This window comes from Schistocerca americana, chromosome 9 (genome assembly GCF_021461395.2).
Source record: "Schistocerca americana isolate TAMUIC-IGC-003095 chromosome 9, iqSchAmer2.1, whole genome shotgun sequence".
Lineage (NCBI taxonomy): Eukaryota > Metazoa > Arthropoda > Insecta > Orthoptera > Acrididae > Schistocerca > Schistocerca americana.
Window position 1 is genome coordinate 9,807,026 of NC_060127.1, and position 20,347 is coordinate 9,827,372.

Sequence of the window (20,347 nt, forward strand, 5' to 3'; positions counted from 1 at the left end):
TGTAGAAATGACAGTAAAATGTCAAGGTCCACATTCAAGGCACCTAACAGAGATTTGAGTCGTGTGACCCCTAAAGTGAATTGTCGTATAGCTGTACCTATTGGACTGAACTGGTGAGCACATATTACTTCCCTCTGTTTGCACTTTTGACAGAAGCTGATGGTGCAAAAACTGCTTCGTCTGAATAACATTAGAATGTTAGTGGAAATTTCTGTTAAACTGGCATCTGAAGTGTGTGAATGTTAGTTTACTATTGAGAGGGTGATTACCATGATAGACCATTAAATCTGAGTTTGAAAAATCCTTTCGTGGCATCCAGGCAAATTATCATACTACGAAATAGGTGCAATTTTTGATGAAATTGGCACTAACTATATTGCCTGTTGTGTGCTTAAATAAAGTGCCATACTAGTGATCAAACACTTACTTGACCCTTGAGTGGAAATGCTAGGAGCAGAAGTTTGCTTTTGGCTCGTAGCACATTGGCTGCTGAGACAAACCCTGTCTCCTGCTCCCAGAGCAGCCAGCCTACAGCTTACCCCCAGGGGTCCACAACTCTTTTGTGGATATGTGCGTAGCGAGCACGGGACCCCGAGCTAATGTGGCCCTCCTTCCTTTCCGGGCTGCATACCTTCCTTTTCCGCATCCTTCCCTATCCCCCATCTTCACCCCCCCCCCCCCCTCCCCTCACCTCTGGCTCTTTCCTTCCCTTTCTCTCCCTCTGGGAGTATGGTTTGTGCCTACGTCCGGAGACGGACGCTCGTAAATGTAACGCATTCTTCGCCTTCTCTGCTTGTATGTCTTCATCCTTCCTTTGTCCTTCTCTTTTCCTTACCTCTTCCCTTTACCCTTTTCTCCGCTGCAGCGTTTGAGACCCCTCTTCTTTCCTTTCCCTTTCTTTGTTTTTCCCTTTCTCTTTCTTCCTCCCTGTGCGTGTCTGAAGGCCGACCCACGCATTTTTGTGCATAGCTGGTGACATGGTAACGCGTAATTTCCGCCCCGGGTAGACAGGTAGGACACGTACGACATATGGTAACGGCCAGGCCCAGGGAGGGGTGATTACCCGAGCTGATACCTTCCGAAAGTGCCGATCGGTCCCTCCGTCCGTTTGTCGGGAGGTGTGACCTGAGGTGTGAACAATCACCTAAGGCGGGAGTGCCCTCAGAGAGGGCCCCCACAAGGGAGGAGCGAGCCATCGGAGACGCCGGTAATCATGGCGGATTCTTCCGCAATGGTTTCCTCACCTTCCACTATGTCTGCTCACAAGCGTAAGTTCACTGAGTCTCAGCCACACACAGTTCTTCCATCGTTGCTACAGTTCCTTTTGTTTCTCGGTCTGACGAAGGTCACGACTTCTCCACAGTCAACCCTTTCATTATTCAGAAAGGTGTCTACTCAATTGCAGGTCCTGTAAAGTCTTGTTCCAGATTACGGAATGGCACCTTGTTGTTAGAAACAGTCAGTGCCCTCCAGGCACAAAAATTGCTGCGTACTTCACTGCTCCACACCTTCCTTGTCCGGGTTGAAGCGCACCGTACTTTAAATTCCTCACGTGGAGTCGTTTATACACGCTCCCTCGATGGATTGTCTGACGAAGAAATTCAGCACTACCTGTCTGACCAGGTCGTAACGGCTGTTCATAGGGTTATGAAAAGGGTTGACACGAACATCATTCCCACCCGCACTGTCTTCTTGACATTTGACAAAGTTCAACTCCCATCGAAAATCAAAGCAGGCTATGAGATAATTTCCGTTCGCCCTTATGTCCCAAACCCTACGCGTTGCTATCGGTGTCAGCGGTTCAATCACACCAGCCAGTCCTGTTCCAATCCGGCCAAATGTGTTACGTGTGGCAAGGATGCCCATGAGGGTGCTTGTCCACCTCCATCCCCTCGCTGCATCAACTGTATGGGTGACCACGCTGCTTCCTCTCGAGATTGTCCCGTTTTTAAGGACGAAAAGCTCATCCAGGAAATTAGAGTAAAGGAAAAGGGGTCGACCTTTGCTGCTCGAAAATTATTCGCCAGTCGACAGCCCACCGTGCCTCAGAAAGGAAAATACAGCACTGTCCTTGCTTCTCCTCGGCCAACAGGAGGCAGCCTCGCAGACTTGCGACCTCACCTTTAGTGCCACGGTCGTCAGATCGGCCAGCGCAACGATCGCCCGTTCAACCTCACCACTTTCGCCTGCCCACTCTCTGGCTCACCCTTCGTCGAGTTCTGCTAAATCTCGAGCCCAAAAGTCGGACACCAAGACTTCGAAAAAAGAGCATACTCGTGAACAGTTTTTACGTACGGCAACTTCCCAACCATCGGTTCCTCCTTCCTCTAAACATCATACTTCCAAGAAGGCTACAAAGAAACCCAGTTCCTCTCCTTCTCCGCCAAGGCGTGTCCCATCTACAGCACCACCTGGGGGAAATCGCCCTCGGCCGTCTTCTGTGTCGCCGAGGCGCACTGCTGGCGGCCGCTCAACCGGCTGATCGCTGGTGGCAGGAGCTGCTCCTGACCAACGTATGGATGAGGATCTTCTGCCTTCGGCTGAATGCCATTCCATGCTGTCGGTCGCAAGCTCAGAGCAGTCGTTGAGTTGACAGCGACCTTGGTCACATTCCTCCATTTTCTGTTCACCCTATGTCCATTATCCACTGGAATATCCGCGGTATTCGAGGCAATCGGGATGAATTGTCGATCCTCTTACGATCCTACTCGCTGGTCATCTTCTGTCTTCAGGAAACAAAGCTGCATCCCCATGACCGCTTTGTTCTTCCTCGTTTTCAGTCCGTCCGATATGATCTCCCCTCTGTTGAAGGCACTCCAGCACATGGAGGACTCATGATTCTTCTCCATGATACTCTCCATTATCACCCAATCCATTTAAACACTTCCTTCCAAGCTGTCGCCGTCCGTCTTTCCCTTTCCGGATACACGTTCTCTCTTTGTACTGTATACATTCCATCGTCCACACCAATGGCACGAGCTGATCTCCTTCATCTTCTTGGTCAGCTTCCACCCCCATATTTGCTGGTTGGGGACTTCAATGCCCACCACCCGCTTTGGGGATCTCCACATCCTTGTCCACGTGGCTCACTATTGCTAGACGTCTTCCACCAAGCAGATCTAGTTTGCCTCAACACTGGAGTCCCTACATTTTTGTCTGCCTCCACGACAAATTTATCTCATTTGGACCTTGCGGTCGGTACTGTTCCGCTAGCTCGGCGCTTCGAATGGTTCGCCTTTGATGATACACACTCGAGTGACCACTTTCCATGTGTCCTTAGACTGCAGCCTCAACTGCCCTACATGCGCCCGCGACGCTGGAAGTTTGTCCAAGCCGATTGGACACTTTTTTCGTCTCTAGCGACTTTCAATGACCATCACTTTCCCAGCGTCTACGATGAGGTCACACATATTACCGACGTTATTCTTACAGCTGCGGAGCATTCAATACCACACACCTCCGAATTGCCCCGGCGCCCCCCAGTTCCTTGGTGGAACGAGGCGTGCCATGACGCCATACGTGAGCAGCGACGTGCTCTTCGCGTTTTCCACCACCATCCTACTTTGGCCAACTGTATCCGCTATAAGCAGTTCCATGTGCGATGCCGTCGCGTCATCCGCGATAGCAAGAAGGTCTGCTGGAAATTCTTTATTAGCTCATTTAATGCCTTCACTCCCTCATCGGAAGTTTGGAGTCGACTTCGACGGTTCTCAGGCGTGCCTAGTTTCTCCCCGGTCTCTGGGCTCACTGTCGCGCATGATACATTAGTGGACCCCGTCGCAATTTCTAACTCATTGTGTCAGCACTTTGCTGAGATTTCGAGCTCTTGAAATTACCCACCAGCGTTTCTCCCGAAGAAACGTGCAGCGGAAGTGCGACCTCTTGCTTTCTCCACTCAAAACGCGAAAGCTACAATACTGTTTTCTCCATGCGGGAACTCCAACATGCACTCTCTTCTTTCCGCTCCTCCGCCCCAGGACCAGATGGTATCCACATCCAAATGTTGCTGCATTTATCAACCCATAGTGTGCGTTACCTCCTTCGCCTTTATAATCGAATTTGGACCGACAGTACTTTTCCCAGACGATGGCGGGAAGCTATCGTCGTTCCTGTTCCGAAACCTGGAAAGGACAAACATCTCCCCTCTAGCTATCGCCCCATTTCTCTCACGAGTAGTGTATGTAAGGTTTTGAAGCGTATGGTGGATTGCCGTCTAGCTTGGTGGCTGGAATCCAGCAGTCTTTTAACACCTGCCCAATGCGGATTCAGAAAGCATCGTTCTGCAGTTGACCATCTTGTTGCTCTCTCCACTTATATCATGAACAATTTTCTCCGGAAACGCCAAACAGTAGCAAAATTTTTTGATCTGGAGAGAGCCTATGATACCTGTTGGAGGACAGGCATCCTCCGCACACTGTTCTCTTGGGGCTTTCGAGGTCGGCTGCCCCTTTCCTTCGCGAATTTATGGCAGGGCGCACATTTAGAGTGCGGGTGAACACTGCTCTCTCCCGTACTTTCTCCCAAGAAGACGGGGTACCCCAGGGCTCCGTGCTGAGTGTTGTACTGTTTGCCATTGCCATAAATCCAATTATGGATTGTCTCCTTCCTGATGTCTCGGGCTCCCTCTTTGTGGACGATTTTGCGATCTACTACAGCTCTCAACGGACCAGCCTTCTTGAACGACGTCTTCAAGGATGTCTCGATCGCTTCCACTCTTGGAGCATCGAAACCGGCTTCTGTTTTTCTCCCAGTAAGAACATTTGTGTTAATTTTTGGTGTTGTACAGAGTTTCTTCCACCCTCCTTACATCTAGGACCTGTCAACCTTCCGTTTTCGGATGTCGCTAAATTCTTGGGTCTTATGTTTGACAGAAAACTGTGCTGGTCCTCCCACGTTTCCTATCTTTCGGCTCGCTGTCTGCGATCCCTCAACACCCTCCGTGTCCTGAATGGTACCTCCTGGGGAGTGGACCGAGTGGTCCTTCTCTGCCTCTATTGCGCCTTAGTGCGCTCGAAATTGGACTATGGAAGCATAGTCTACTCCTCTGCTCGGCCATCTATTCTTCGGCGTCTCGACTATCCACCACCGTGGATTACTTTTAGTGTCTGGAGCTTTTCACACCAGCCCTGTGGAAAGCCTTTATGCTGAGACTGCTGAACCTCCGTTGTCCAATCGGCGAGCAGTTCTGAGTCGTTATGCTAGCCATCTGTCTTCCATGCCTGCTAATCCTGCGCGTGACTTTTTTTTCGACGCCTCCTTTGATGTAGGGTATGCAGGCCGCCCCGCCTCCCTACTACCACCGGGAGTCCGCTTCCGTCAACTGCTCCATTCTCTTTCCTTCCGCTTTCCTACAACCTTCTTGACAACTTGGGGTACAGCACCGCCTTGGCTCCGTCCCCGGATCTGCCTGCTCCGTGACCTATGTCAATTTCCTAAGGATGGTACCCCTTCACTTGTTTATCGTCGGGCATTTGCTGCTCTATGTGCACAAATGAAGGAAGCCACATTTATTTACACTGATGGCACGAAAACATAATTAGGTGTATGGAGTGCCTATATTGTTGGCGACACCCCAAATCAATTTCGACTTCCCGACCAGTGTTCGGTTTATACTGCGGAGCTTTACGCTGTTCTCCAGGCTGTCCAATACATCCGTCGCCATCAGCGGATACAGTATGTTGTCTGCTCAGACTCTCTCAGCTCTCTCCTCAGTCTCCAAGCTCTTTACCCTGTCCACCCTCTGGTCCACCGGATTCAGGACTGTCTGCGCTTGCTCCACCTGGGGGCGTCTTGGTGGCGTTCCTCTGACTCCCGGGACACGTTGGTATCTGTGGAAATGAGGCGGCCGATATTGCTGCCAAGGCTGCAGTCTCTCTTCTTCGGCCAGCTATTCAATTGATTCCCTTCGCCGATCTACGGAGCGTTTTATGTAGTCATGTCGTTCTTTTATGGCACGCACATTGGTTGACACTTCCCCATAATAAATTGCGAAACGTGAAAGCTCTTCCTTGTGCTTGGACCTCTTCCTCCCGAACACGTCGTCGGGAGGAGGTAATTTTAACTAGACTCCAGATAGGGCACTGTCTTTTTAGCCATCAACATCTTTTAAGCAGCGATCCTCCCCCACTCTGTCCCCACTGCTCTCAGCTGTGGACGGTAAGCCACCTTTTAATTGAGTGCCCCTATTTTACTCCGTTACGCGCCCGTCTACAGCTGTCGCCTGATATATCGTCGATTTTAGCAGATGATACGCGCTCGGCCGATCGCGTTCTCGTGTTTATTAGTGACAGTGAAATAACGTCAGTCATTTGAAGCTTTTTTTGGGGACAACCAACCCCTTTCTGTAGTGGATTTTTAAGCCTTCCTTCGGCTTTTAGTTTCTCCAATTTTTTGAGTTTCGTTCCCATTGCTGCTGGTTTCCATTTTCGGTTTTTTACTGTTTCCTAAGTCACAGACCGGGCGCTAATGACCATAGCAGTTTTGCGCCCTAAAACCAAAACAAAAAAGCCCATAGCTTATAGAAGGAATGAACGTTTTTATAGAAGGAATGAACATGTAATAGCTTAATGCATCACAAAAGTGACAAAGTTGACTGTGAGTTGCTATAAGGACCAGGTATAGCCTCTTTGCTTATTTTTGTAAGTAATATTAACAATTGCTAAGCACGCCATAGGGGCCGAGGAAAAGTGTGTGATCAGTAGGTGGTCTCACAAAAAACTTTTCATAGTGGCATTTTTAATGTCCCATAAACACTTGCACCAACTTGTGTTATTTTAATGAATTGCTTCTCATCATGGCAAGTAACAAGTAAAAAAATGTGTTCTCCTTTGTTAGAGCAGCTGATACTAGGTTTCTCCCAAAAGTGGAAACTGGACTCATTGTATAGAATTTATGTTCGTCTTGGGATAGCTCGTGAGAAAAAGCTGCGGGGCTAATGGAGATACTGAACATACACAAAAGGTAGAACAATCTGTCAGTTTTTTCCCCACAGAAAAGCACCATAAAAACGCTGAAAATCATAAACTGGCAGATGCCTGATGACTCTGAACCATCCTGTGAAAGCCTATGTAAAAAATTTCAGGACCCAGTATTAGGTGAATAATCCAGGAATACAGTACAAACCCCTGTGTACTGCTTCTGTAGAGGCAGTGAAGTGGAGGTTAGATTGACTACGGCAGCACAGATGTTTAAGCAGTCATTCTTCCTGCCTTCCACGTGTATATTCAGTGGACAAAAAGTTGAGTATATGGTACAGTGGGAAGTTCCCTCTAGAGCGCTCTTCAGTGACTAGCAGGGTATGAATGCGGATGTAGAAGATTTTGGCATGATATGTGCCAGATGACAGACTTTGGTTAAATGATTGCTATTACTCACAGGGTTTCTATAAGAAGTATTTGGAAAAGTTTTGAAAAAATATATTTGAGATACTGCTATAATCCCTAAAAATTCTTCAAACTACAGCTCCCGGGCATAGGCATGCTTTTTGCTATCAGCTTTTTCACAGATTGAAGGATCCCCAGTAGGTGGATTCTATTCAGATGTATGTGAGCTGATGGCACTTAGTGTACAGTAGTGGTGTCCTTAGAGGGAGGATTTCACTTTTTGGACTGGGAAGTAGTTTTCTGGTGCCAATTCAGGACTCTAAGGGGGTTGGGGAATTGTCAGAGAGCAGTTGGTGAGGTAGTCGGTGATCTTTGAGCAGGTGTAGCTGGGTGTATTGTGATGCAATTTACTATTTCTGGGGTCGGCAGGCCTCGCCCAGTTGACCCTTCTCCTCAGTCTTCTTCACACTTCTAGGTAAAAAGCACCGTTCACTGTCTGCATCTTTGGAACAAATTCGTAGTCGACCTCCCTCGAGGAGTCTGAGAAAACGGTTGGTGTAGCTTTCACTCTGGATTTGCTCATTCGAATATTTTTGAACGTGGTGATGCATTGTTTTTGGGTCGTATTCAAATACCCCAGTTTTTCTCCCACACTAATGTTGTCCAAAAAGACAGTCTTCTTAGACACATTTCAGAAGATAGTTGCAAGCAAACAGTTGTCTCTACTTTTGGTCATCTGTCAAGACCTTTGGGAAGAGTTTTGCGCAGACCATTCATTTTGCCAAATCTTCAGTGATAACAGTGTGCACTATTATCTTCTCGATGCCAATTGCATCAGCAGCGATGTGCCCACATAATCGACGGTCTGAATGCACATTGCCATCGGTTCTTGATGTTAACAGCTGTCTTGCACAGGGCTCGTTCTCCACACTCTAGACCATCTTCTGCAGTTTGTGACAGGCTTTCATGCTTAAACTCTTGGTCACTCGTGGCCAATGTCTCCATACCCAGTTTCCCCAGCCCAGCACAAAATTTGATAGTGTACTGCTGTTAAATCACTTGCTGAATTTTGCACTTGCACCGAGACACTTTGCACAGTTACCCTAAAACCACGGACTCGTCTGAGCAAAAGATCACGGGCAACTCGTGTTTGGTGTGTGTTGGAGGGACCACCCCCAACTGTCAAGCATTGGTGGTGGGGTGTGTGTGTGTGTGTGTGTGTGTGTGTGTGTGTGTGTGTGTGTGTGTGTGTGTGTGTGTGCTGTGACCGCATCAGGAAAAAAATTATCCTAAATACTTCATACACAGATTATGTACGTATGTCATGTGGATGTTGGAAGTTTTTTCAACTGCTCCAGAAAAAGGAAGCCATAAGAATGGTGCAACTCTAAATTTGATTAAAAATATTTGCCTCATTTGCAACTAATAACAAATGATTGTCACTTAATCACCACCTTAAAATTTGTAAATAAAAATAAATGTTTCAGTATCTTGTTCAGTGCTCAAATATTTAGTTTGATCATAAAATTATCAAAGTTAGTAATGATTTATTGTGATTTGCAATTGAGACAGTTTAAATACATTTAACATTTATTGTGTGTCATGTAGTTCCAGCAGTATCATAGAGTGCAATAATGCCTGGCTATCAAAGCAGTACTTGCATGCAGAAGGCGACATGTTTGCAAGTACCGTCACATACTTCTAATCCACTGACCTGTTGCGGCTCAGGAACACTGACACCCAACACATGGGCCCTGAACGTCAACGTGCAGCTGCCATCATCCTACATGAGCCCCGCTCCATCACCAGACGAGCTGGTGATCCAGCAGCGGGGACGGCGCCGGGGTCCCGTCAACTGGAGCCCCGACCTCGACGCGCACAAGCGGGAGGGCATCCCGATGGGTGCGCGCACACCCAGCCCCGTCAAGTCCAACATTGTCCTGCGGTCGACACCCCGCAAGAGACTCATGCTCTCAGACCCGAAGGAGCTTTTCACGACACCTGAAAAGATGCGCAAGGTAAGTTTTGTGGAACTTGATATTTTACCTAGTAGTAATGTAAGTTGCCCTTTCGGGCTTCCTCTAGCAAGTTGGGAGTATGCAAAATTGTAGAATTTGCAGAAAACAACTTTACATATATTGTTGGTACACTCGGTCAGTATGGTATGTCATGTTTGCAAAATACCGACACATTATCTACAGAAGAATGGATGAACTGGTGGAACTCATCTGCAGAGCAGATCACTTTGGTCTTTGGAGAAATTTAGAAAAAAGTGAGGCAATACTGATCGTAAGACTTACCTTACAAGAGGAGCGTCTGACATCTGGGTCATTCGTTTTTATTGTTTTGCGGGGACTTTATGTATTGAAAATACATGTTTCATCTTTTTGCTAGATACTCTCCAGTTTTTGAAAAATAAGAGATTAAAGTTCACAACAGATAATTGTATTTTCAATACTATAAATTGAAATATTCTGTAAAAAGAAAAAAATTAAAAATATATAATGGGGTCCAAAATTAATGTTATTAACATTTCTGTTTTTTCGTGCTATAACTTGGATACCCTTCATTCTACATGTTTAGCAGAGTGCGGTTGACGGCCGAGGAATTCTGCTATGCTATTGAATCATCATGGTTGTTCATGTATTGAGTCCACATTGAGAGCTACTTGGCAACTGAATAAAATTTGTTAATATCAAACTATTTCATATCACTGTGTGTGTGGGGGGGGGGGGGGGTTGCAGGTATGTGTGTGGGTGTGTGTGTGCACTGCCAAAATGGCAGATAATAAACAACCTTTGACAAGTTTGCCAGCAGAATGTAAAGTTCAAAATGTTGATGTTGCAGATATCAGTGAAAACACGAGCAAAGAAAGCAGACAAGGTAGTGTTGGTGGTGCTACAAAAGTTTCCTCAAATTTATTTAAGGACAATGGCGTCACACTACCAGTCATTCCAAGTGTGGAAAGGCTGCTTCCGGATGCCATGAAGAGTGCAGGGTGCAGCCAACTGCAGGTGGTGGCTCATGTCGGTACCAATGATGTATGTTGCTCTGTACTGGAGGAGATTCTCTCTGGTTTTGGGTGGCTAGAGAAATGGTAGAGACTGCCAGTCTTGCTTGTGAGATTAAGGCAGAGCTCACCATCTGCAGTATTGTCGATAGAACTGACTGTGGTCCTTTGGTGCAGAACCAAGTGGAGGGTCTGAACAGAGGCTCAGGCGGTTCTGCAACCATGTAGGCTGCAGATTCCTTGACTTGCGCCATCGGGTGGTGGATTTCCGGGTTCCACTTAAGTCAGGAGTCCACTACACACAGGAAGTGGCTACATGGGTAGCGAGGCTGTGTGGAAGGGACTGGGCAGTTTTTTTTGGTTAGAGGGCCTCGGGGAACCACAGACAGGGTGTCCGTCTAAATGGAGGCAGGTAAAACACAGTAAGATAATTGTAGAAATGATGGGTAATGTAGTTGTAAATTGTCATTGCTGTGTTGGGAAAGAACCAGAACTCCAAGCCCTAATAGAAAGCACTGAAGCTCAAATAGTTACAGGTACAGAAAGCTGGCTTAAGCTGGAAATAAGCACAGCAGAAATTTTTTCTGACAATCTGTGTTCAGAAAGGATGGATTAAATACAATTGGTGGTGGAGTATTTATTGCTATCAGAAGTAGTTTGCCTTGTAGTGAAATTGAAGTAGATAGTTCTTGCGAAATAGTATGGGTAGAGGTTATACTTGACAATTGGACTAATCTACTAAGTGGGTCATTGTACCGACCCCCAACTCAGAAGATATAGTTGCTGAACAGTTCAAAGAAAACTTGAGTCTCATTTCAAGTGGGTACCCCAGTCACACAATTGTAGTCAGTGGTGACTTTAATCTACCCTCGATATGCTGGAAAATTATACATTTAAAGCCAGTGGCAGGCATAAAACATCAACCGAAATTGTACTGAATGCTTTCTAAAAAAATTATTTTAACAATTAGTTCACGAGCCTACTCGAAGCATAAATGGTTGTGAAAGCGTACTTGACCTCTTAGCAACAAATAATCCTGGATAAATAGTGAGTATCGTGATGAATACAGGGATTAGCGACCACAAGGCAGTAGCTGCTAAGCTGAATACTGGAACTCCTACAACCATCAAAAAGAAACACAAACTACATCTATTTAGAAAAAGCTGATATAAATAGTCTTAATGCCTTTTTAAGAGACAGTCTGCACTCCTACCGATCTGATCATGTAAGTGTAGAAAAGTTGTGGAATGATTTCAAAGAGAGAGAATAGACAGCAATTGAAATATATACCACATAAATTAATAAGTCATGGTACTGATACCCCATGGTACACAAAATGGGTCAGATCGCTGTTGCAGAAGCAGCGTAAAAAGCCTGCCAAATTTAAAAGATTGTAAAATCCCCAAGATTGGCAAAGTTTAGCAAATGTTCGAAATACAGTGCTACTTCAGTGCGAGGCGCTTTCAATAATTTCCACAACAAAACTGTCTAGAAATCTGGCAGAAAACCTAGAGAGCTTCTGGTCATACATAAAGCACACCAGTGGCAAGACGCAGTCAATACCTTCACTGCGCGATAACAACTGTGAAGTCACTGATGACAGTGCCACTAAAGCAGAGTCATTAAACACGATTTTCTGAATCACTTTCACCAAAGAAGAAGTGGTAAATATTCCTGAATTCCAATCAAGAACTGTCAATATGAGGATCATACACTCCTGGAAATGGAAAAAAGAACACATTGACACCAGTGTGTCAGACCCACCATACTTGCTCCGGACACTGCGAGAGGGCTGTACAAGCAATGATCACACGCACGGCACAGCGGACACACCAGGAACCGCGGTGTTGGCCGTCGAATGGCGCTAGCTGCGCAGCATTTGTGCACCGCCGCCGTCAGTGTCAGCCAGTTTGCCGTGGCATACGGAGCTCCATCGCAGTCTTTAACACTGGTAGCATGCCGCGACAGCGTGGACGTGAACCGTATGTGCAGTTGACGGACTTTGAGCGAGGGCGTATAGTGGGCATGCGGGAGGCCGGGTGGACATACCGCCGAATTGCTCAGCACGTGGGGCGTGAGGTCTCCACAGTACATCGATGTTGTTGCCAGTGGTCCGGGGAAGGTGCACGTGCCCGTCGACCTGGGACCGGACCGCAGCGACGCACGGATGCACGCTTAGACCGTAGGATCCTACGCAGTGCCGTAGGGGACCGCACCGCCGTTTCCCAGCAAATTAGGGACACTGTTGCTCCTGGGGTATCGGCGAGGACCATTCGCAACCGTCTCCATGAAGCTGGGCTACGGTCCCGCACACCGTTAGGCCGTCTTCCGCTCACGCCCCAACATCGTGCAGCCCGCCTCCAGTGGTGTCGCGACAGGCGTGAATGGTTGGATGAATGGAGACGTGTCGTCTTCAGCGATGAGAGTAGCTTCTGCCTTGGTGCCAATGATGGTCGTATGCGTGTTTGGCGCCGTGCAGGTGAGCGCCACAATCAGGACTGCATACGACCGAGGCACACAGGGCCAACACCCGGCATTATGGTGTGGGGAGCGATCTCCTACACTGGCCGTACACCACTGGTGATCGTCGAGGGGACACTGAATAGTGCACGATACATCCAAACCGTCATTGAACTCATCGTTCTACCATTTCTATACCGGCAAGGGAACTTGCTGTTCCAACAGGACAATGCACGTCCGCATGTATCCCGTGCCACCCAACGTGCTCTAGAAGGTGTAAGTCAACTACCCTGGCCAGCAAGATCTCCGGATCTGTCCCCCATTGAGCATGTTTGGGACTGGATGAAGCGTCGTCTCACGCGGTCTGCACGTCCAGCACGAACGCTGGTCCAACTGAGGCGCCAGGTGGAAATGGCATGGCAAGCCGTTCCACAGGACTACATCCAGCATCTCTACGATCGTCTCCATGGGAGAATAGCAGCCTGCATTGCTGCGAAAGGTGGATATACACTGTACTAGTGCCGACATTGTGCATGCTCTGTTGCCTGTGTCTATGTGCCTGTGGTTCTGTCGGTGTGATCATGTGATGTATCTGACCCCAGGAATGTGTCAATAAAGTTTCCCCTTCCTGGGACAATGAATTCACGGTGTTCTTATTTCAATTTCCAGGAGTGTAGATGTCCTCAGTGTCGCAAAGCACCTAAAATACCTTAATAAAAACAAGGCTTCCGGTCCAGATTGAATACGAGTCGGGCTCCTTTCAGAGTATGCTGATAAAACAGCTCCATATTTAGCAATTATATACAACTGCTCGCTCACAGAAAGATCCGTACCTAAAGACTGGAAAATTGCTCAAGTCGCACCAATACCCAAAAAAGGAAGTAGGAGTAATCTGTTGAATTACAGGCCCATATCACTAATGTTGATTTGCAGTGGGGTTTTGGAACATATACTATATTCGAACATTATAAAGTACCTCGAAGAGAGATTTATTGACACATAGTTGACACGGATTCATAAAATATTGTTCTTGTGAAACACAACTAGCTCTTCACACTCACGAAGTTATGAGTGCTATTGACAGGGGATGTCAAATTGATTACATATTTTTAGATTTCCAGAAGGCTTTAGACACCATTCCTCACAAGCAGTCTTCCAACCAAACTGTGTGCCTATGGAATATCACCTCATTTGTGTGACTGGATTCATGATTTCCTATCAGAAAGGTCAGTCAGTAAGTCATTGAGTAAAACAAAAATAATAATCCGGCGTTCCCCAAGGAAGTGTTGTTGGTGAGAAATACGTAGAACGTAGATTAAAGCACAGTCTTTAATGTAAAAATAAAATTGCTAGTAAAAGTCTACTTGCTTTACTTTTATTTCAAAATGGCACTTAAAAAGGCATGCTTCATAGCTAATGCAATAACACCAAACAGCTAACATGAAAGTGAAAACATCTGCCTTATGCACCGAAGTACAACTGTGCATTACAAAGGCAGTAAAATGACAATGTAAATATACAAATATGGTATGGTATGAAACTTCCTGGCAGATTAAAACTGTGTGCCCGACTGAGACTCGAACTCGGGACCTTTGCCTTTCGCGGGCAAGTGCTCTACCATCTGAGCTACCGAAGCACGACTCGCGCCCGGTCCTCACAGCTTTACTTCTGCCAGTATCTCGTCTCCTACCTTCCAAACTTTACAGAAGGTCCCGAGTTCGAGTCTTGGTCGGGCACACAGTTTTAATCTGCCAGGAAGTTTCATATCAGCACACACTCCGCTGCAGAGTGAAAATCTCATTATGGTATGGTATGTTTACATCTTCATCATTTTATTGCCTTTTCAATCTATCCACCATGTTGGCTACACAATTATAGTACTGTGGTTTATGTAGTGCATGTTTCTGTGTTAGCTGTTACTGTGTTAGCTACAAGGCATGTGCTGAGAAGCAGTAGGTAGATTTGTAATTCCACGTGTTTGGTTTCGGACAGATTCGAACTATGTTTCAGCCTGTCACAAAGTAATGTTGCAGAGAGGGTTTAAACATCCCACAGTGCCTGACAATGACTGTCAGAATTGAAACCTCACTAAAAAATTTAATAACCGAGTGCATTCAAAAATTAAAATTTGATACATGTGTGAAATTATTATTAAATAGAAAACATATGCATGAATAATAGTGTTTGCTCTCTAGAAGTAAAAAAAAAAACAGTATTTCATTTTCTATTTGACACATTTGCACGAAATTTCAAGTTTTGTGAATACTGGAACTTTCTTGTAGTTAGTAATTAGAACTAAAAGGGTGTTATTTTTATTAACATTATGAATAAGTATTTCTTAATTAGGGTTTCTATTAAGTGCAGGATTTAAATAAAACTAACAAAGGTTGCTACTAATGAGATACAAACCTGGAGCCTGAAGATTAACACTTTCATGCTCTGTTCAGCTACAGATAAACACTCTAATGTGTTATAAATATTTTGTAATTAACAGTACTTCGAAATTTGCTAACAGTCAGTTTTAGTCAAAGGCAGTTTTTTACAGTTTGACAATTGCCTCATACTGCATTAGGAAACTGATGATGTGGTGTGCTGAGCTTCAAATTGTGCAAGTGTGGAGAAAATCAAAGAAAGCAAAGCAGTCTGTGAATTGCCCTCTCTAGCGCAAAATAAACACATGAAAAAGTTTTGCATCACCTCAGTTCCGAGAGTTCCGGAACGTGTACAGAAAACTGGAATACAGGTCAACATAAACATCATTCCCACCCTTTTTATTGCTTATGAAAACCACACTTTGCATGTTGTACCACCATACAGCCAGACCTTCAAAGGTGGTGGTCCAGATTGCTGTACACTCCGGTACCTCTAATACCCAGTAGCATGTCCTCTTGCATTGATGCATGCCTGTATTCATCGTGGCATACTATCCGCAAGTTCATCAAGGCACTGTTGGTTCATATTGTCCCACTCCTGAACGGCGATTCGGTGTGGATCCCTCAAAGTGGTTGAGGGGGTCACGTCGTCCATAAACAGCCCTTTTCAATCTATCCCAGGCGTGTTTGATAAGATTCATGTCTGGAGAACATGGTGGCCACTCTAGTCGAGTGACGTCGTTATCCTGAAGGAAGTCATTCACAAAATGTGCACAATGGGGTGAGAATTGTCGTCCGTGAAGACAAATGCACACCAATATGCTGCCGATATGGTTGCACTATCAGTTTGAGGATGGCATTCATGTATTGTACAGCCGTTATGGCACCTTCCATGACCCCCAGTGGTGTACATCGGCCCCACATAATGCCACCCCAAAACAGCAGAGAACCTCCACCTTGCTGCACTCACTGGACTGTGTGTCTAAGGCATTCAGCCTGACTCGGTTGCCTCGAAACACGTCTAACGATTGTCTGGTTGAAGGCGTATGCGACACTCATCGGTGAAGAGAGATGCCAATCCTGAGTGAGTGGTCCATTTGGCATTTGTTGGGCCCATCTTTACTGCACTGCATTGTGTCGTGGTTGCAAAGGTGGATATTGCTATTGGCGTTGGGAGTGAAGTTGCACATCATTCAGCCTATAGCACACAGTTTGAGCCGTAACACGACATCCTGTGACTGCATGAAGTGCCTTATTCAACATGGTGGCATTTGCTGTCAGCGTTCCTCTGAACCATAATCCGTAGGTAGCTATCATCCACTGCAGTAGTATCCCTCGGGCAGCCTGAGTGCGGCAGGTCATTGTCAGTTCCTGTCTCTCTGTATCTCCTCCATGTCTAAACATTGCCGCTTCGGTTCACTTAAGAGATGCCTGGACACTTTCTTGAGATTCCTTTCTGGCACAAGGTAACAATGGAGATGTGATCGAACTGCAGTATTGACTATCTAGGCATGGTTGAACTAGAAACAACAAGAGTCATGTACTTCCTTCTTGGTGGAATGACTGAAACTGATCGGCTGTCAGGCCCCCTCCGTCTAATAGACACTGCTTGTGCATGGTTGTTCACATCTTTGGGTAGATTTAATGACATCTGAACAGTCAAAGCGACGGTGTCTGTGATAACAGTATCCACAGTCAGTGTCTGTCTTCAGAAGTTCTGGGAACTGGGATGATGCAAAATTTTTTTCGCGTGCGTGCGTGCGTGCAGGAAGACAATTTTCTCAAATTTTACTACAATTTTTAGTCACTGCCAGATAAACATGACAAGATAAAGGATTTAATTTTTGACACAATTTAATTTTTAAGATAATGTTTTCAATTCCATCAGCTGTCACCGTCACTGAAGGGGTCACCTGGTGTGAAGAAGGGCCGTGTCGAGAAACCGACTGTGACATACAACGGCCCTATACAGCTGGGGCTGAAAGGACTGTCTCAAGAGCAGCTCATCGGCATGGTACAGTCACTCATCGACAGACACCCGAACCTGGAAGATGTAAGCACTGAGTATTCATTTCTTTATTTTTTAGTGATACATATGTTAATGTTTAATGTTAATTGATACATATGGTTTTTTGGATCTGCTGGCAGCAACACTTCCTGAAGGTAAGTTCTGGGCAGCTTATACCCTCAAATTTTATGATTTTCTGAATTCAGTTTTCATTTTCATGTTATAAGAACTCTCAGTAGACGCAGCATGGACTTACTGACATTTTGGGAGGGCAGTCAGTTATCATTTACTATGATGCGTGATATTTCACATAGGCACATGCCAGACTTATTGAGGTGAGCTGTCAAAGTATGACATCAGTCAATCACATTACACAATTTATTAATGGGCTGTACACGTTCTGCACGGGTATCATGACGGTGTTGTCTTAGGTGGTGCAAATGAGACGTTGCTGCTTGGTGGGTGGTCACTTGCTACTGCTCTTGACCACTGTCTTTCCTGAGAATTACTGAAAGCATTTTGGGTGGCAAAACCATAAAAATGTTTATATGGGTTTACTTTTTACGTATTATGTAATAATCGGTCTCCAATCACTGCTCGTGAAATGACTTTCCAATTGTTCATAAAATAATGAAGCTTTATTATGTAACAAACTACAGACATGCATTTTGACTAGAGACTTAATTCTCACTAACTCAAATTATACAAAGCTCTTGACAGCAATGTTATCCATTGTTAATTTGTAGCTTTCCTTGTAAGATTCTGAGCAGAACATCCCCTCCATACTAGAGCAGTACACGGAACATTCGTAGCTCCTTGCTGCATCTGGTGATCTTGTAAGAGATCTGTTGGCAAAGTCCAGTTGCTGTATGTTGCTCAAGGAGTGCCTCAAGGGAAAAATACAAATATTTGCACTGATACAATGTCTTGCGTTTTAAAATTTTATTTAAACCTCATACTTCATGACAGTAGCAATTACATACATGGTTCGTCATTTACAGGTACAGAAAACTTGGTACATATAGGATTCATGAGAAACAACTCGAGTTAAATTCAGTACCCTCGCAAAATTCTTGCAAAAAATAGGCGTGTTGCGCATTTCATGGCTGCTGTCACAGTTCAAAAGTTTTCAGTCATTTCTCTTCATGAAGTGCACCATGGTAAAAGTGCCAAGAATTGAAACCAGTGCAATATGTTCAGCCATATTCAATGAGCGGTGGGAGTTCAGCTGTGTGTTGGTGTTCCTAAGAAAGTGTTCGTGTCCTTTGTTGCCAGCATGTCTGTGTTTGTGCCCTAAAGTAGTCCCCTAAAGTAGTGAGACATAGGTTTATAATTGGCTCAGGAAAGGCTGGCTCTTTCAACACACAAGTACTTGTGAAAAGGTGTAATTATGTGTAAATGTAGACTTTCCCAGTATGTATTACTAAGGAAAAGCTCTTGGATTCCCATAACATCCAGATAATGACTGACAGTTGTATAAACACCATAGTATATTAATGCTGTCATCCAGCTGGGCACCAAAGAGCTTTTAATGTTCCTATTAGTCTTATTTAACAATTACATTTTTAACATTTTAGCTTTTACTAATAAGATTGTGTGTGTGTGTGTGTGTGTGTGTGTGTGTGTGTGTGTGTGTGTGTGTGTGTGTGTTTGTGTTTATAAATACAAATGGTTTTTCAGGAAGTCAGGGATATTATGCCAGGTCCTGATCTGCGACCCCTTGAAGAGCAATTGTCGTATTTGAAGAAAAACATATTCAAATCACTGCCGACCTCTCGCCTCACATCAAAGACTGATTCACCTGCTTACAGCAGGGCAGCTGTACATCTTGCTGCCTTCAAGGTTTGTATCCGTCAATTTTCTGCACTAAGTAGCTCTGCACACTTTAAAATGGTTAAATAGAAATATGAAACAACTCAAAAGTTGTAAATTGTGATGCAGTGATGCAGTTAGGTATCAGAATCCACATTATTAAGCAATGTGGTGCTCAGTGGACTACATTTGTTTGATTCATTTATAATTTTTTCTATTTATCTTTACACCCAAGTAAACAAGTTACAAATGTGTCACGTGATGGTGTGGCCATGTGGTGTTGGCGATGATGGTGGTATACTTCTTAGTGTTGCAGATCCCTTCATTTGTCCCCATCACATCATAATCCTTCACTTAGATTTTACCCTGAAAATTGAAGAGGATTAATTTTTAGCTGACCCTACTGAAATTCAGTGCCAAGATATCTCCTTCGATGTACTACTTAAAAGCAGAAAATCTGCCAAGGTAAAATTGCTTGTGAAAAATAGGTCTCCTGCCACAGTAATTGTGATGCTGCCTTAATGACCAACCAGTGACAACACATTGCCAACTTGTCTATACTGAAATCACAATCAAATCAGAATCTCGAGGAATATCTGTGTGCCTTGTTTTCAGACTTAAACTTAGATACTGTTATTTAAAGACAAATATGCTCTCATGTATCTACAGTTTTTATTTTATGTAATACTTGTTGGTAATTTTTTAATGGGATAATTTCATAAATAACTTCATCAATAATTGATTTTTTCATTATTGGTAATTTTGTTGTTTAGAGCCTGATGATGGTAGATGCGTTTTTGTGTGGATTCGTTGTACCGTCCAGAATGAGAAAGCCCAGGGAATGCGCTGTGGCCTGGACCCTCGTGACGATTGTTGCGAGGTGTTTGCTTTCAGATATTTTACATCATACGTGCTGCAACCATCTGTCCAAAGGAGCATAAAATGTGATTCACCTGAAAAGCCCACCCGTCTCCACTCGGTGAACGTCTATTTGCGGTACGGTTGTTGAAATTCCGGCCTTCACCACCGATGAACAGCAGTTGGTAAGGATGTGTGAACTAGGGGTCTGCTGTGGAGGCCCGTACGCAGCAATATTCACTGAAAGGTTGTCTGGACACTGTTGGCGGCCCCTCGTCTCATCTGGGTGGTCAGCTGATCGACATTTGCCCGTACACACCTTGGCAGACATCGTTCATCTGTGGCTCGTGGTGCACCACAGATGTCTCGGTGCCATTTTTGGATAATGCCATTTTGCCACAGACGGTATACTTAAACCACAGCAGCGGCAGTTCGCAGCCAGCGGTTTCAGAAATGCTTTCGACCTTGACCCAAAAGCCAATAACCGAGCCCTTTTGGATGTCGG

The 20,347-nt window shown here is 45.2% G+C and overlaps 1 protein-coding gene across 3 annotated transcripts in view; it reads left to right on the top strand.

The window, feature by feature from the left end:
• LOC124550908 overlaps positions 1-20,347 on the top strand; it is a 78,717-nt gene that overhangs the window by 44,193 nt on the left and 14,177 nt on the right. For all 3 annotated transcript variants that reach the window (XM_047125697.1, XM_047125698.1, XM_047125699.1), the window contains 3 exons: positions 9,051-9,340; positions 17,053-17,217; positions 18,853-19,014. In XM_047125697.1, coding sequence (XP_046981653.1) covers positions 9,051-9,340; positions 17,053-17,217; positions 18,853-19,014 — 617 coding nt within the window. The remainder of the gene's footprint in view (positions 1-9,050; positions 9,341-17,052; positions 17,218-18,852; positions 19,015-20,347) is intronic.